Source organism: Oncorhynchus mykiss, chromosome 5 (assembly GCF_057628025.1).
Source record: "Oncorhynchus mykiss isolate SJ-2025 chromosome 5, ASM5762802v1, whole genome shotgun sequence".
NCBI classification, from domain to species: Eukaryota; Metazoa; Chordata; class Actinopteri; order Salmoniformes; family Salmonidae; genus Oncorhynchus; species Oncorhynchus mykiss.
The window spans coordinates 85,955,001-85,973,627 of NC_143026.1; the positions used below are offsets into that span (position 1 = coordinate 85,955,001).

General features: G+C 46.2%; 2 protein-coding genes across 3 annotated transcripts in view; both read right to left on the minus strand.

Annotated features, from left to right (window-relative positions):
- The window catches only part of ddah1 (dimethylarginine dimethylaminohydrolase 1), a 148,292-nt gene that overhangs the window by 12,850 nt on the left and 116,815 nt on the right, over nucleotides 1-18,627 (minus strand). For both annotated transcript variants that reach the window (XM_090236175.1, XM_036978598.2), the window contains exon 5: nucleotides 2,283-2,426. In XM_090236175.1, the coding sequence (XP_090092301.1) occupies nucleotides 2,283-2,426 (144 nt within the window). The remainder of the gene's footprint in view (nucleotides 1-2,282; nucleotides 2,427-18,627) is intronic.
- Nucleotides 15,705-18,468, minus strand: LOC149983608 (uncharacterized). Its single transcript, XM_090236576.1, has 2 exons — nucleotides 18,302-18,468; nucleotides 15,705-16,915 (listed from the first exon to the last, which is right to left on the minus strand). Exons 1-2 carry the CDS (start codon nucleotides 18,466-18,468, stop codon nucleotides 15,832-15,834), a joined length of 1,251 nt encoding a protein of 416 aa, XP_090092702.1. The 3' UTR covers nucleotides 15,705-15,831.

Here is an 18,627-nt window from a genome sequence, read left to right on the forward strand (position 1 = left end):
GTCAGCCACCAATTGTGCAAGTTCTCCCACTTAAAAAGATGAGAAAGGCCTGTAATTTTCATCATAGGTACACTTCAACTATGACAGACAAAATGAGGGAAACAAATCCAGACAATCACATTGTAGGATTTTTTATGAATTTATTTGCAAATTATGGTGGAAAATAAATATTTGGTCAATAACAAAAGTTTATCTCAATACTTTGTTGTTGGCAATGACAGAGTTCAAACGTTTTCTGTAAGTCTTCACAAGGTTTTCACACACTGTTGCTGGTATTTTGGCCCATTCCTCCATGCAGATCTCCTCTAGAGCAGTGATGTTTTGGGGCTGGGCAACACAGACTTTCAACTCCCTCCAAAGATTTTCTATGGGGTTGAGATCTGGAGACTGGCTAGGCCACTCCAGGACCTTGAAATGCTTCTTACGAAGCCACTCCTTCCTTGCCCGGATGGTGGGTTTGGGATCATTGTCATGCTGAAAGACCCAGCCACGTTTCATCTTCAATGCCCTTGCTGATGGAAGGAGGTTTTCACTCAATCTCACGATACATTGCCCCATTCATTCTTTCCTTTACACGGATCAGTCGTCCTGGTCCCTTTGCAGAAAAACAGCCCCAAAGCATGATATTTCCACCCCCATGCTTCACAGTAGGTATGGTGTTCTTTGGATGCAACTCATCATTCTTTGTCCTCCAAACACGGCGAGTTGAGTTTTTACCAAAAAGTTATATTTTGGTTTCATCTGACCATATGACATTCTCCCAATCTTCTTCTGGATCATCCAAATGCTCTCTAGCAAACTTCAGACGGGCCTGGACATGTACTGGCTTAAGCAGGGGGACACGTGTGGCACTGCAGGATTTGAGCCCCTGGCGGCGTAGTGTGTTACTGATGGTAGGCTTTGTTACTTTGGTCCCAGCTCTCTGCAGGTCATTCACTAGGTCCCCCTGTGAGGTTCTGGGATTTTTGCTCACCGTTCTTGTGATCATTTTGACCCCACGGGGTGAGATCTTGCGTGGAGCCCCAGATCGAGGGAGATTATCAGTGGTCTTGTATGTCTTCCATTTCCTAATAATTGCTCTCACAATTGATTTCTTCAAACCAAGCTGCTTACCTATTGCAGATTCAGTCTTCCCAGCCTGGTGCAGGTCTACAATTTTGTTTCTGGTGTCCTTTGACAGCTCTTTGGTCTTGGCCATAGTGGAGTTTGGAGTGTGACTGTTTGAGGTTGTGGACAGGTGTCTTTTATACTGATAACAAGTTCAAACAGGTGCCATTAATACAGGTAACAAGTGGAAGACAGAGGAGCCTCTTGAAGAAGAAGATACAGGTTTGTGAGAGCCAGAAATCTTGCTTGTTTGTAGGTGACCAAATACTTATTTTCCACCATAATTTGCAAATAAATTCATTAAAAATCCTACAATGTGATTTTCTGGATTTTCTTTATCATTTTGTCTGTCATAGTTGAAGTGTACCTATGATGAAAATTACAGGCCTCTCTCATCTTTTTAAGTGGGAGAACTTGCACAATTGGTGGCTGACTAAATACTTTTTTGCCCCACTGTATGTAAACTTCTGACTTCAACTGTAGATGTGATGTTCAATCATGCTGAGAGAGAGTGAGTGTGTGTATTTGTGTGTGTGTGTTTACATGGAACTGTGTCTGACACACAGAGATGTATCCCTATGGTCTGACACCACTGAATATTGGGATTCCAACACCTCTACATGAATGATTCTTCATCACACAGCTGGTGCTCAGAGGCAGAAAGTGTCCCAAGTTTCCATCCAGGACACATATGAATACACACGTCCCCACAGTGGTCTGATACAGGAAAGAGAGGCAGTCACTCTGATTTTATAATGTTTGGCTTGAATTTCCCTTCAGCCAATCCTCAAGGAAAATATAATAGTCAGCCTTTGGACAACGGTTCCAAATCCAAAGAGACATATTTCAATAAACAGTGTGTACTAAAAATAAATGTTAAAGTTTGGGTTTTAACCACAGAGTACATTTGAAGTGTTGGAGCTGTCTGTGCAGATTGCAGGGTGTTGGTGATGTGGTAACCAGGAGCCCAGAGTGAGTTACTGTGTAGTGACACTGAGGAATGTAAATGACATGGCTCATCCCCAACCATGCCTTACCGCTACAGAGACAATAACATTCACTGCTCCCATACGAGCTGATATCCAAGAGTCACAGAGTGTGTGTGTTAGTGTATGCGTGCATGTGAATATGTGTGTATACTGTACATATGTGTGTGTGTGTGTGTGTTTGCTCACCTTGGCACTCTCTGGGAACTCCTCTGGGGTGCAGTGTAACAGCACATGACCTTTGCCAGGGAGGTTCATGTAGATGGTGTTGGCTGCAATGTCATCAGGCACTGTCAGCTTGTCATAACGATGGTCACTCATCTGCTGCATGATCTATAGACACAAAGGAAGACAGATGGATGGTAAGCTATGAGGGACACAGCACCACGTTCAAAATTCCCTCCTATACTCCCCCTAAAACTCTCTGGTGTTTGTAGATCTGTAAGGTGTAAGGAATATGATGGGAGCTCCACCACTACACTGCTATACCTTTCCAGGCAAACAATGAAGGGTTAGGTCCAAGGAGGAGGGGTAGGGAGCATATTGGTGCCGGGCAAAATAGAACCAGACCCAGCTGTTCCTGTCCGCTCAAGTTCTAAACTCCAAACGTCTATCAGGGCGACTGAGCCTTAACGGAGAACACAGACGGGGGCAGACAGACTCCAAACGTCTATCTGGGCGACTGAGCCTTAACGGAGAACACAGACGGGGGCAGACAGACTCCAAACGTCTATCTGGGCGACTGAGCCTTAACGGAGAACACAGACAGGGGCAGACAGACTCCAAACGTCTATCTGGGCGACTGAGCCTTAACGGAGAACACAGACAGGGGCAGACAGACTCCAAACGTCTATCTGGGCGACTGAGCCTTAACGGAGAACACAGACGGGGGCAGACAGACTCCAAACGTCTATCTGGGCGACTGAGCCTTAACGGAGAACACAGACAGGGGCAGACAGACTCCAAACGTCTATCTGGGCGGCTGAGCCTTAACGGAGAACACAGACAAGGGCAGACAGACTCCAAACGTCTATCTGGGCGACTGAGCCTTAACGGAGAACACAGACAGGGGCAGACAGACTCCAAACGTCTATCTGGGCGGCTGAGCCTTAACGGAGAACACAGACAGGGGCAGACAGACTCCAAACGTCTATCTGGGCGACTGAGCCTTAACGGAGAACACAGACAGGGGCAGACAGACTCCAAACGTCTATCTGGGCGACTGAGCCTTAACGGAGAACACAGACAGGGGCAGACAGACTCCAAACGTCTATCTGGGCGACTGAGCCTTAACGGAGAACACAGACAGGGGCAGACAGACTCCAAACGTCTATCTGGGCGGCTGAGCCTTAACGGAGAACACAGACAGGGGCAGACAGACTCCAAACATCTATCTGGGCGACTGAGCCTTAACGGAGAACACAGACGGGGGCAGACAGACTCCAAACGTCTATCTGGGCGACTGAGCCTTAACGGAGAACACAGACAGGGGCAGACAGACTACAAACGTCTATCTGGGCGACTGAGCCTTAACGGAGAACACAGACGGGGGCAGACAGACTCCAAACGTCTATCTGGGCGACTGAGCCTTAACGGAGAACACAGACAGGGGCAGACAGACTCCAAACGTCTATCTGGGAGACTGAGCCTTAACGGAGAACACAGACGGGGGCAGACAGACTCCAAACGTCTATCTGGGCGACTGAGCCTTAACGGAGAACACAGACAGGCGCAGACAGACTGACTGACATTCTTTCACAGCAGATGTCATGTAATTGATGTAATCAGCCGAGTCGGGGTTGGGGGGGAGAAGGAGCAATGAGGATGTTATGACCTGCATGCAGAGCAGGTGTGTGTGTGTGTGTCTCCAAAATGTTTACGCCCTGAACATCTGTGGATGCCTTAGAGAAGTAGGAGGAAGGAGAATGAAAGTAAACCAAACAACATTAAAAAGGTATTTTCACAAGTGGAGCCTGAGATCTCCCCCAGGATAAGAAAAGTTGATTTTACCAGGGTCAGATCCTCCTCCTGTCATACTCTCCTTTCCACTCAACTGTTTTGTCCATCCTGTCATCTCTTCTCCCTCCTCTTCTCCCTCCTCTTCTCCCTCCTCTCATCCTCCCTCTTCTCCCTCTCACCCCTCCTCTTCTCCCTCTCACCCCTCCTCTCATCCCTCCTCTTCTCCCTCCTCTCATCCCTCCTCTCACCCCTCCTCTCATCCCTCCTCTTCTCCCTCCTCTTCTCCCTCCTCTTCTCCCTCCTCTCATCCCTCCTCTCATCCCTTCTGCTCTGCTCTCCTTTTTTATATCATGCAGAGAGAGAAAGGTTGAGCAGGCGTGTGTGTGTGTCTGTGTGTGTGTCTCTGTGTGTGTGTTTGAGGAGAGTTAGGGTTAGAATTGTGTGTCTGTGTGTGTGTTTGTGTGTGTGTGTGTGTCTCTGTGTGTGTGTTTGAGGAGAGTTATGGTTATAATTGTGTGTCTGTGTGTGTGTGTGTTTGAGGAGAGTTAGGTTTAGAATTGTGTGTCTCTGTGTGTGTGTGTTTGAGGTGAGTTATGGTTAGAATTGTGTGTCTGTGTGTGTGTGTGTCTCTGTGTGTGTGTGAGTGAGGAGAGTTAGGGTTATAATTTTGTGTCTGTGTGTGTGTGTCTGTGTGTGTGAGTGAGGAGAGTTAGGGTTAGAATTGTGTGTCTGTGTGTGTGTCTGTGTGTGTGAGTGAGGAGAGTTAGGGTTATAATTGTGTGTCTGTGTGTGTGTGTTTGTGTGTGTGAGTGAGGAGAGTTAGGGTTAGAATTGTGTGTCTGTGCGTGTGTGTGTGTCTCTCTCTCTGTGTGTGTGAGTGAGGAGAGTTAGGGTTAGAATTGTGTGTCTGTGTGTGTGTATATGTGTGTGTGTTAGAGACAGAGAGTGTGTGTGTGTGTGTATCACCCAGATCTGCTAGTCTAGAGCGTGGCCGGCTCTGCCCGGCTGGGCCCGACTGGGGGACAGAGTAACAATGAACACCTCGGGTCATGTCTGGTGTGTTGCGTCATCGCAGTGGTCCTAAATGAAAACATGTAAATGTGCGTGATCGCGAACGCTCTCTTAGCTGTCTGCCTGTAGTGAGAGACTATCACACCATACTGATCAGCCTTCCCTAAGTCTGTTTTAAAATAGTCATTCTCTCTTCTCTCAAATCCATACTGGACACCGACCCATTCTGGGTGCCGATATTTTTTATTTATTTCACCTTTACTTAACCAGGTAGGCTAGTTGAGAATAAGTTCTCATTTACAACTGCAACCTGGCCAAGATAAAGCAAAGCAGTTTGACACATACAACAACACAGAGTTACACATGGAATAAACAAACATACAATCAATAATACAGTAGAAAAACATCTATGTGCAAATGAGGTAGGATAAGAGGTAAGGCAATAAATAGACCATAGTGGCGACGTAATTACAATTTAGTAATTAAACACTGGAATGGTAGAATGTGCAGAAGATGAATGTGAAAGTAGAGATACTGGGGTGCAAAGGAGAAAGATAAATAAATACAGTATGGGGATGAGGTAGATTGGATGGGCTATTTACAGATGAGCTATGTACAGGTGCAGTGATCTGTGAGCTGCTCTGACAGCTGGTGCTTAAAGCTAGTGATGGAGGTAAGAGTCTCCAGCTTTAATGATTTTTGCAGTTCGTTCCAGTCATTGGCAGCAGAGAACTGGAAGGAGAGGCAGCCAAAGGAAGAATTGGCTTTGGGGGTGACCAGCGAGATATACAGTGGGGCAAAAACGTATTTAGTCAGCCACCAACTGTGCAAGTTCTCCCACTTAAAAAGATGAGAGAGGCCTGTAATTTTCATCATAGGTACACTTCAACTATGACAGACAAAATGATAAGAAAAATCCAGAAAATCACATTGTAGGATTTTTAATGAATTTATTTGCAAATTATGGTGGAAAATAAGTATTTGGTCAAGAACAAAAGTTTATTTCAATACGAGAATTGAGCCCTGTGGCACCCCAATAGAAACTGCAAGAGGTCCGGACAACAGGCCTTCCGATTTGACACACGGAACTCTATCAAAGAAGTAGTTGGTGAACCAGGCGAGGCAATCATTTGAGAAACCAAGGCTGTTGAGTCTGCCGATAAGAATGTGCTGATTGACAGAGTCGAAAGCCTTAGCCAGGTCGATGAATACGGCTGCACAGTAATGTCTCTTATCGATGGCAGTTATGATATTGTTTAGGACCTTGAGCGAGGCTGAGGTGCACCCATGACCAGCTCTGAAACAAGATTGCATAGTGGAGAAGGTATGGTGGGATTCGAAATGGTCGGTAATCTGTTTGTTAACTTGGCTTTCGAAGACCATAGAAAGGCAGGGTAGAATAGATATAGGTCTGTAGCAGTTTGGGTCTAGAATGTCTTCCCCTTTGAAGAGGGGGATGACCACGGCAGCTTTCCAATCTATGGGAATCTCAGATGATACGAAAGAGGTTGAACAGGCTAGTAATAGGGGATGCAACAATTTCAGCAGTTAATTCTAGAAAGAGTGGGTCCAGATTGTATATCCCAGCTGATTTGTAGGGTTCCAGATTTTGCAGTTCTTTCATCAGCTATCTGGATTTGGGTGAAGGAGAAGTGGGGGAGGTTGTGGCAAGTTGCTGTGGGGAGCGCAGGGCTGTTGACCGGGGTAGGGGTAGCCAGGTGGAAAGCATGGCCAAACGTAGAAAAATGCTTATTGAAATGATCAATTATAGTGGATTGATCGGTGGTGACAGTGTTTCCTAGCCTCAGTGCAGTGGGCAGCTGGGAGGAGGTGCTCTTATTCTCCATGGACTTTACAGTGTCCCAGAACTTTTTCGAGTTTGTGCTACAGGATGCACATTTCTGCTTGAAAAAGCTAGCCTTTGCTTTTCCAACTGCCTGTGTATATTTGTTCCTAACTTCCCTGAAAAGTTGCATATTATGGGGGCTGTTCGATGCTAATGCAGAACGCCACAGGATGTTTTTTGTGTTGGTTAAGGGCAGTCAGGTCTGGAGAGAACCAAGGGCTATATCTTTTCCTGGTTCTACATTTTTTGAATGGGGCATGCTTATTTAAGATGGTGAGGGAGGATCTTTTAAAGAACAACCAGGCATCCTCTACTGACGTGATGAGGTCAATATCCTTCCAGGATACCCGGGCCAGGTCGATTAGAAAGGCCTGCTTGCTGAAGTGTTTTAGGGTGTGTTTCACAGTGATGAGGGGTGGTCGTTTGACCGCAGACCCATTACGGATACAGGCAATGAGGCAGTGATCGCTGAGATCTTGGTTGAAAACAGCAAAGGTGTATTTGGAGGGCAAGTTGGTTAGGATGATATCTATGAGGGTGCCCGTGTTTATGGATTTGGGGTTGTACCTGGTGGGTTCATTGATCATTTGTGTGAGATTGAGGGCATCAAGCTTAGATTGTAGGATGGCCGGGGTGTTAAACAAGTCACAGTTTAGATAACCTAGCAGCACGAGCACTGAAGATAGATCAAATCAAATTTTATTTGTCACATTTTAATTTTTTTATTTTACCTTTATTTAACCAGGCAAGTCAGTTAAGAACAAATTCTTATTTTCAATGACGGCCTAGGAACAGTGGGTTAACTGCCTTGTTCAGGAGCAGAACGACAGATTTTTACCATGTCAGCTCGGGGGTTTGAACTTGCAACTTTCTGGTTACATACACATGGTTAGCAGATGGTAATGCGAGTGTAGCGAAATGCTTGTGCTTCTAGTTCCGACAATGCAGTAATAACCAACGAGTAATCTAACCAAACAATTTCACAACAACTACCTTATACACACAAGTGTAAAGGAATGAAGAATATGTACATAAAAATATATGAATGAGTGATGGTACAGAATGGCATAGGCAAGATGCAGTAGATGGTATATCATACAGTATATACATACAGTATGAGATGAGTAATGTGGGGTATGTAAACATTATATGAAGTGGCATTGTTTAAAGTGGCTAGTGATACATTTTTCATCAATTTTTACATTATTAAAGAGGCTGGAGTTGAGTCAGTATGTTGGCAGCAGCCACTCAATGTTAGTGGTGGCTGTTTAACAGTCTGATAGAAGCTGATTTTCAGGTCTCTCAGTACCTGCTTTGATGCACCTGTACTGACCTCGCCTTCTGGATGATAGCTGGGTGAACAGGCAGTGGCTCGGTTGGTTGTTGTCCTTGATGCTCTTTATGGCCTTCCTGTGACATCGGGTGGTGTAGGTGTCCTGGACGGCAGGTAGTTTTCCCCCTGTGATGCGTTGTGCAGAACGCTGTCTGTGTGGGTGGACCAATTCAGTTTGTCCGTGATGTGTATGCCAAGGAACTTAAAACGTACTACCCTCTCCACTACTGTCCCGTCGATGTGGATAGGGGGGTGCTCCCTCTGCTGTTTCCTGAAGTCCAGGATCATCTCCTTAGTTTTGTTGACGTTGAGTGTGAGGTTTTTTCCTGACACTCCCGAGGGCCCCCACCTCCTCCCTGTAGGCCGCCTCGTCGTTGTTGGTAATCAAGCCTACCACTGTAGTGTCGTCTGCAAACTTGATGATTGAGTTGGAGGTGTGCATGGCCAGCCAGTCGTGGGTGAACAGGGACTACTACAGGAGAGGGGTCAGAACGCACCCTTGTGGGGCCCCAGTGTTGAGGAGCAGCGGGGTGGAGATGCTGTTACCTACCCTCACCACCTGGGGGTGGCCCGTCAGGAAGTCCAGTACCCAGTTGCACAGGGCGGGGTCGAGACCCAGGGTCTCGAGCTTGATGACGAGCTTGGAGGGCAATATGGTGTTAAATGCCGAGCTGTAGTCGATGAACAGCATTCTCACATAGGTATTCCTCTTGTCCAGATGGGTTAGGACAGTGTGCAGTGTGGTTGAGAATGCATCGTCTGTGGACCTATTGGGGCGGTAAGCAAATTGGAGTGGGTCTAGGGTGTCAGGTAGGGTGGAGGTTATATGGTCCTTGACTAGCCTCTCAAAGCACTTCATAATGACGGAAGTGAGTGCTACGTTTAGCTCAGTTACCTTAGCTTTCTTGGGAACAGGAACAATGGTGACCCTCTTGAAGCATGTGGGAACAGCAGACTGGGATAAGGATTGATTGAGTATGTCCGTAAACACACCAGCCGGTCTGCGCATGCTCTGAGGGCGCGGCTGGGGATGCCGTCTGGGTTGACACGTTTAAATGTTTTCCTCACGTCGGCTGCAGTGAAGGAGAGTCCGCATGTTTTAGTTGCGGGCCGTGTCAGTTGCACTGTATTGTCCTCAAAGCGGGCAAAAAAGTTATTTAGTCTGCCTGGGAGCAAGACATCCTGGTCCGTGACGGGGCTGGTTTTCTTTTTGTAATCCGTGATTGACTGTAGACCCTGCCACATACCTCTTGTGTCTGAGCCGTTGAATTGAGATTCTACTTTGTCTCTATACTGATGCTTAGCTTGTCTGATTGCCTTGCGGAGGGAATAGCTACACTGTTTGTATTCGGTCATGTTTCCGGTCACCTTGCCCTGATTAAAAGCAGTAGTTAGCGCTTTCAGTTTCACGCGAATGCTGCCATCAATCCACGGTTTCTGGTTTGGGAATGTTTTAATGGTTGCTATGGGAACGACATCTTCAACGCACGTTCTAATGAACTCGCTCACCGAATCAGCGTATTCGTCAATGTTGTTGTTTGATGCAATTCGAAACATATCCCAGTCCACGTGAAGGAAGCAGTCTTGGAGTGTGGAATCGGATTGGTCGGATCAGCGTTGAACAGACCTCAACGCGGGAGCTTCTTGTTTTAGTTTCTGTCTGTAGGCAGGGATCAACAAAATGGAGTCGTGGTCAGCTTTTCCGAAAGGAGAATGGCTGTAAGGGACCATATATAGCATGTGGTCACATGGTGTCTCCCGGAGAAAACGTTGCGTAAAATACTGAGGTAGCCATTTTTCCAATAGTTTCTTATGAGAAACCAACTGCCTCCACGGATATATTATTGAATACATATGTTAAAAACACTTTGAGGATGGATCCTAAACAACGTTTGCCGTGTTTCTGTCGATATTATGGAGCAAATTTTGAAAAAAGTTTGGCGTTATAGTTGAAGTATTTTCGGTCGATTTCTCAGCCAAGCAGGATGAACAAACGTGTTGTTTTTTGCCTCCAAAAATATTATTTTTGGAAAAAAAGGAACATTTGCTATCTAACTGGGAGTCTCCTGAGTGAAAGCATCTGAAGTTCTTCAAAGGTAAATTATTTAATTTGGTTGCTTTTCTTATTTTTGTGAAAATGTTGCCTTGCCTGCTGCCAGCACAGCCTAGCATAGCATTATGCCATGCTAAACTTACACAAATGCTTGTCTAGCGTTGGCTGTAACGCATATTTTGAAAATCTGAGATGACAGTGTTGTTAACAAAAGGCTAAGCTTGTGTTTCAATATATTTATTTCATTTCATTTTCATGAATAGGAAACGTTGCGTTATGGTAATGAGCTTAAGGCTATGATTACGCTCCCGGATACGGGATTGCTCGACGCTAGAGGTTAAATGAGGCCTCACCTCCTGGCTACACTAGTGACCATATCCCCCGTGCATCCCGCAAAGGCGGAGGTGTTGCTAACATTTACGATAGCAAATTTAAATTTACAACAAAAAAAAAAGACATTTTAGTCTTTTGAGCTTCTAGTCATGAAATCTATGCAGCCTACTCAATCACTTTTTATAGCTACTGTTTACAGGCCTCCTGGGCCATATACAGTGTTCCTCATTGAGTTCCCTGAATTCCTATCGGATCTTGTAGTCATAGCAGATAATATTCTAATCTTTGGTGACTTTAATATTCACATGGAAAAGTCCACAGACCCACTCCAAAAATCTTTCGGAGCCATCATCGACTCAGTGGGTTTTGTCCAACATGTCTCTGGACCTACTCACTGTCACAGTCATACTCTGGACCTAGTTTTGTACCATGGAATAAATGTTGTGGATCTTAATGTTTTTCCTCATAATCCTGGACTATCAGACCACCATTTTCTTAAGTTTGCAATTGCAACAAATAATCTGCTCAGACCCCAACCAAGGAACATCAAAAGTTGTGCTATAAATTCACAGACAACACAAAGATTCCTTGATGTCCTTCCAGACTCCCTCTGTCTACCCAAGGACGCCAGAGGACAAAAATCAGTTAACCACCTAACTGAGGAACTCAATTTAACCTTGCGCAATACCCTAGATGCCGTTGCACCCCTAAAAACATTTGTCATAAGAAACTAGCTCCATGGTATACAGAAAATACCCGAGCCCTGAAGCAAGCTTCCAGAAAATTGGAACGGAAATGGCGCCACACCAAACTGGAAGTCTTCCGACTAGCTTGGACAGACAGTACCGTGCAGTATCAAAGAGCCCTTACTGCTGCTCGAACATCCTATTTTTCCAACTTAATTGAGGAAAATAAGAACAATCCGAAATTCCTTTTTGATACTGTCGCAATGCCAACTAAAAAGCAGCATTCCCCAAGAGAGGGTGGCTTTCACTTCAGCAGTAATAAATTAATGAACTTCTTTGAGGAAAAGATCATGATTATTAGAAAGCAAATTACGGACTCCTCTTTAAATCTGCGTATTCCTTCAAAGCTCAGTTGTCCTGAGTCTGCACAACTCTGCCAGGACCTAGGATCAAGAGATACACTCAAGTGTTTTAGTACTATATCTCTTGACACAATGATGAAAATAATCATGGCCTCTAAACCTTCAAGTTGCATACTGGACCCTATTCCAACTAAACTACTGAAAGAGCTGCTTCCTGTGCTTGGCCTTCCTATGTTGAACATAATAAATGGCTCTCTATCCACCGGATGTGTACCAAACTCACTAAAAGTGGCAGTAATAAAGCCTCTCTGGAAAAAGCCAAACCTTGATCCAGAAAATATAAAAAACTAATTGGCCTATATCGAATCTTCCATTCCTCTCAAAATTATTAGAAAAGGCTGTTGCACAGCAACTCACTGCCTTCCTGAAGACAAACAATGTATTCGAAATGCTTCAGTCTGGTTTTAGACCCCATCATAGCACTGAGACTGCACTTGTGAAGGTGGTAAATGACATCAGACCAAGGCTCTGCATCTGTCCTCGTGCTCCTAGACCTTAGTGCTGCTTTTGATACCATCGATCACCACATTATTTTGGAGAGATTGGAAACCCAAATTGGTCTACACGGACAAGTTCTGGTTTAGATCTTATCTGTCTGAAAGATATCAGTTTGTCTCTGTGAATGGTTTGTCCTCTGACAAATCAACTGTAAATTTCGGTGTTCCTCAAGGTTCCGTTTTAGGACCACTATATATTTTACTTCTTGGGGATGTCATTCGAAAACATAATGTTAACTTTCACTGCTATGCGGATGACACACAGCTGTACATTTCAATGAAACATGGTGAAGCCCCCAAATTGCCCTCGCTAGAAGCATGTGTTTCAGACATAAGGAGGTGGATGGCTGCAAACTTTCTACTTTTAAACTTGGACAAAACAGAGATGCTTGTTCTAGGTCCCAAGAAACAAAGAGATCTTCTGTTGAATCTGACAATTAATCTTAATGGTTGTACAGTCGTCTCAAATAAAACTGTGAAGGACCTCGGTGTTACTCTGGACCCTGATGTCTCTTTTGACAAACATATCAAGACTGTTTCAAGGACAGCTTTTTTCCATTTACGTAACATTGCAAAAATCAGAAACTTTCTGTCCAAAAATGATGCAGAAAAATTAATCCATGCTTTTGTCACTTCTAGGTTAGACCACTGCAATGCTCTACTTTCCGGCTACCCGGATAAAGCACTAAATAAACTTCAGTTAGTGCTAAATACGGCTGCTAGAATCCTGACTAGAACCCAACAATTTGATCATATTACTCCAGTGCTAGCCTCCCTACACTGGCTTCCTGTCAAGGCAAGGGCTGATTTCAAGGTTTTACTGCTAACCTACAAAGCATTACATGGGCTTGCTCTTACCTGATTTGGTCCTGCCGTACATACCTACACGTACGCTACGGTCACAAGACACAGACCTCCTAATTGTCCCTAGAATTTCTAAGCAAACAGCTGGAGGCAGGGCTTTCTTCTATAGAGCTCCATTTGTATGGAATGGTCTGCCTACCCATGTGAGAGATGCAAACTCGGTCTCAACCTTTAAGTCTTTACTGAAGACTCATCTCTTCAGTGGGTCCTATGATTGAGTGTGGTCTGGCCCAGGAGTGTGAAGGTGAACGGAAAGGCTCTGTAGCAACGAACAGCCCTTGCTCTCTCTGCCTGGCCGGTTCCCCTCTTTCCAATGGGATTCTCTGCCTCTAACCCTATTACAGGGGCTGAGTCACTGGCTTACTAGGGCTCTTTCATACCGTCCCTAGGAGGGGTGCGTCACTTGAGTGGGTTGAGTCACTGATGTGATCTTCCTGTCTGGGTTGGCGCCCCCCCCTTGGGTTGTGCCGTGGCGGAGATCTTTGTGGGCTATACTCGGCCTTGTCTCAGGATGGTAAGTTGGTGGTTGAAGGTATCCCTCTAGTGGTGTGGGGGCTTTGCTTTGGCAAAGTGGGTGGGGTTATATCCTTCCTGTTTGGCCTCAGATGGGGCAACAGTGTCTCCTGACCCCTCCTGTCTCAGCCTCCAGTATTTATGCTGCAGTAGTTTGTGTCGGGTGGCTCGGGTCAGTTTGTTATATCTGGAGTACTTCTCCTGTCCTATCCGGTGTCCTGTGTGAATTTAAGTATGCTCTCTCTAATTCTCTCTTTCTCTCTCTCTCTCGGAGGACCTGAGCCCTAGGACCATGCCTCAGGACTACCTGACATGATGACTCCTTGCTGTCCCCAGTCCACCTGGCCGTGCTGCTGCTCCAGTTTCAACTGTTCTGCCTGTGATTATTATTATTTGACCATGCTGGTCTTTTATGAACATTTGAACATCTTGGCCATGTTCTGTTATAATCTCCACCCGGCACAGCCAGAAGAGGACTGTCCAACCCACATAGCCTGGTTCCTCTCTAGGTTTCTTCCTAGGTTTTGGCCTTTCTAGGGAGTTTTTCCTAGCCACCGTGCTTCTACACCTGCATTGCTTGCTGTTTGGGGTTTTAGGCTGGGTTTCTGTACAGCACTTTGAGATATCAGCTGATGTACGAAGGGCAATATAAATACATTTGATTTGACCTAGCAGACCGGGGCTAGCAAGCTAGCAGACTAGGGCTAGCAAGCTAGCAGAAGGGTCTTATAGGGACATATCGTTGGAGGAAAGCTTGTATCAATTGACGTTGATAGACCAGTCGTGATGGATTAGTAGGGTTCCCGAGTAGTAGAGGGGTCCAAGTCCATTTGGCAAGATAGGTGTAGTGGCCCAAGAAATTTGCCAATGGATCTATACAGCTAACAGCCCAATATGCTCTAGCCAGCTAGCAGCTAGCGGGCCATGGCTAGCGGATGGGCATTTAGGGGACGGCGCGATATCGAGGCCAGTTGAATACCCCCTCGAGCAGATTACGTCGTAGTCCAGTCATGAAGGATCGGCTGGGTTCCGTGCCCCGTACAGGTAGTAGAAGGGGTCCGGGTATTGTAGCCCAGGAGTGGTGGGCCTCTTTAGCTAGCCGGGAGAAAGGGCCTAGCATGGGATAGCTCCAGGCTAATTGGTGCTTGCTCTGGGACCGACGTTAGCCAGTACTCGGATAGCAGCTAGCTAGCTGCAATGATCCAGATGAAAATTTCCAGAGCTTGCGGTAGGAATCCGGGGTATGGTGAGAAAACAGGTCCGGTATGCTCTGGTATGAGTCGCGTTGTACAAACTGGCGAGAGATTTCCGAGGTAAAGGTTAGCTGATGACCGCTAGCAGTGGTTTGCTGACTACTAGCTAGTAGCTAGTGAGCTGGCTAGCATCTGTTGGGGGATTGAGGTGAATAATACTTTAGAAAAAAACAGATCCGCACCACATTGGGTGAGGCGGGTTGCAGGAGAGTGTTTTGAAGTTGAGTTTTCGAAAAATTATAAAAAATATATGCGAAGAAAAAGATATACACAGGCGACACGACAAGACGAGGACAAAAGACGTCTGACTGCTACGCCATCTTAGAACAATCCAGCCAGCAGATATGACAATGGTGTCCAGCCTAGGAGACATACAAGAAAAGCAGTCTGTAGGAAATGCAAGACTAACAGGACAACAAGGATGGAACTGATGAACAATGCCTGAATGATGTTAGACCAGCTGAATGATGTTAGACCAGCTGAATGATGTTAGACCAGCTGAATGATGTTAGACCAGTACTGCTTATCCCACACCTCCTGGGCACAATTCACCCTTTACTTAACTCGGCCCACAGAGATATTGTCGCTACTGTCAAGCTTACAAACCCCCTGCAGATGAAAGTTGTGCTATCTGATGTAAGACAATGGGGCATAACAAAAACTACTGACACTACTTATTGAATTAGTGCATGTCTTTCTTCTAGTCACTAGTGCACAGTGTATTTTCAGCAACACATTTAGAATATGTGGAATGTTCACAGTTCACACACAATAATCTTCCCCGACCCGTGTAGACAATGGTTGTTTTCAAAAACATACAAAAACAGTTCCTATCCAAAAGTCTTCCAAATCCTAACAGTCCAGGGATCAGAAGAATGGTTATTACACTCTAATAGTTTCCTGTTGATGTCATTATTTTTGATTGGTCCTTGACACACATTTCTTCCCAGAGAACAGACTGATATTGGCTAATGTTCCGTGTGTATTCCTGTCCGCTTAGGCCGGTGTCTAATCAGGAAGCTGAATGCGGGGGCACAAGTGGTTTGTGGTGGTGTGTTCAGGGGTCTGCTGCTCCTCATGATCTGATTAGGCCAGAGGCTGGACCAGAGGTTGGGTATATTGGGCCTAGGGCTGGAGTATTGGGCCTGAGGTCTAGGTCTGAGACTGGGGTATGGGGCTGGGGTATGGAGCCTGAGGTCTAGGTCTGGGGTATAGGGCCTGAGGTCTAGGTCTGGGGTATAGGGCCTGAGGCATAGGTCTGGGGTATAGGGCCTGAGGGTAGGTCTGGGGTATAGGGTCTGAGGTCTAGGTCTGGGGTATTGGGCCTGAGGTCTAGGTCTGGGGTATTGGGCCTGAGGTCTACGTCTGGGGTATTGGGCCTGAGGTCTAGGTCTGGGGTATTGGGCCTGAGGTCTAGGTCTGGGGTATTGGGCCTGAGGTCTAGGTCTGTAGTATTGGGCCTGAGGTCTGGGTCTGGGGTATTGGGCCTGAGGTCTAGGTGTAGGGTATTGGGCCTGAGGTCTAGGTATAGGGTATTGGGCCTGAGGTATAGGTCTAGGGTATTGGGCCTGAGGTCTAGGGTATTGGACCTGAGGTATAGGTCTGGAGTATTGGGCCTGAGGTCTAGGTCTGGGGTATTGGGCCTGAGGTCTAGGTCTGGAGTATTGGGCCTGAGATCTAGGGTATTGGGCCTGAGGTCTAGGGTATTGGGCCTGAGGTCTAGGTCTGGAGTATTGGGCCTGAGGTCTAGGTCTGGAGTATTGGGCCTGAGGTCTAGGTCTGGGGTATTGGGCCTGAGGTCTAGGTCTGGAGTATTGGGCCTGAGATCTAGGGTATTGGACCTGAGGTCTAGGGTATTGGGCCTGAGGTCTAGGTCTGGAGTATTGGGCCTGAGGTCTAGGTCTGGAGTATTGGGCCTGAGGTCTAGGTCTGGGGTATTGGGCCTGAGGTCTAGGTCTGAGGTATTGGGCCTGAGGTCTAGGGTATTGGGCCTGAGGTCTGGGGTATTGGGCCTGAGGTCTAGGTCTGGGGTATTGGGCCTGAGGTCTAGGTCTGGGTTATTGGGCCTGAGGTCTAGGTCTGGGGTATTGGGCCTGAGGTCTAGGTCTGGGGTATTGGGCCTGAGGTCTAGGTTTGGGGTATTGGGCCTGAGGTCTAGGTTTGGGGTATAGGGCTTGGTCCAAGCCTAGGGGGGTCAGTCAGTCAGGGAGTCCTGGAAGCGTGAAATACAATGCCTGCTGGAAAGGCAAAATGTGGAGAGGGAGAAGGAGCATTTCAGGAAGAGAGGGAGTATTTGTGGGAGATGACTTCACGGCTGAGGCTTGGCAGTGATAGCAGTGGAGAGCCACGATTGTTATGAGTGCGTTCAGTTGATGGAATTCATCCGGTCCACGTCCTCGTTCCTCAGCTTGGGAGGGCTAAACATAGTATGACTGCAGACTATGCAAGGCACACACACATGCACGCAAGGACACGCACACACAGACACTCGCACGCAAACACGCACACTGGCTGCCACATTCGGGTGTCATCATCCATACTGTATCCAAATCATGACTCAGTATCAGGCCAGACATGGTGACATGACAATAGAGTCACAGCCTGCTCTAATAACAAATTCCCAGTTTGGTCTGTTGACAACACAACATACTAACCTTATCCCTGCTCATCTCATTACCACTACTTCAATATCAAGATTAGGGGTGCGTTCACAAAAGCTCACCCCAAGGGAAGCCAGCAGGCATGTAATATAATTAGATTAGAGCTACATTCACAACAACAACCCCGTTAAGTTCATTAGAGCTACTTTCACAACAATAGCAAACCATTTGCATTCGTTACAATAGCATTCACAACCACCCCTTTATGTTCATTACACCTACATTCACTAGTCACTTTCACCCTGAGCAGAACATTACCTAATTGAAAATCTGATCTCAGACATTAAAATATTTTATAACCAGAGCTAATTGCATGTTGGAGAGGGGGTGATGTAATGTGTAATTACAACACTGTGAGACACTGTCATTAACTCATGCTAATGACCCTTCTCTCGCTCTTTCTCTTCAGTAGCTAATTAACAGGGCTTGATAATAGTATGGAATCTTAATGGGGCTCCAGTCTGTATCAAATAAAAGTGTGATGTATTAGTTAGCTGTCACCATGACCTAATAATTAATCAGCAGTGTATTTAACTAGTATGTGGATATGCTTGCCTTAGTGTGTTAAATTAGGATAACATAGGGGGACAAATAAGGGACTAAACCTATGCAGTCTTTACACATCTCACTGATAAGAATATTTGTGGACTACAGGAAGAGGAGCTGATGCAATTGTAGCAGCTAATGGGGATCCACATAAAGAGATGTGTCTGTCTGTCTGTCTGTCTGTATCTGTCTGTATCTGTCTGTGGTTGACGTGTGTAGATGGTTTACTGACAGTGTTACAATCCTCTGCAGCCCTGGGCCAGTAGGGGGCGACGTCTCCCTGAGTAGGCAGATGAGGAGGAACCCTGTGACTGAGAACTCCTGGTTGTCAACTCTCCGATGCGTGTGTCTCGGGTGCGTTTGTGGTCTTGTCTGTAAAGGTTTCAAAACCTGCCACATTCTGTTGCGTGTCTGTACTGTGTGTTGACACTGAGTTGCATGCCAGCCGCGGGTACACCACTACTGTCTGTAGTTAGATGTGGTGTGTGCCAGTCTTCTGCCATGGTGATGGGGAATTCCGTGTGTCTGTCCATCAGAAAATAACAGGCAGAGATTTAT

Bases quoted from the DNA above. Each gene is read 5' to 3' on its own strand.
- LOC149983608 (XM_090236576.1), bottom strand. From the start codon at position 18,468: ATGTGGCAGGTTTTGAAACCTTTACAGACAAGACCACAAACGCACCCG. The intron at 16,916-18,301 runs GTCAGTAAACCA...CCAATAACCCAG, and splicing joins CTGCAGAGGATTGTAACACT to ACCTAGACCTCAGGCCCAAT.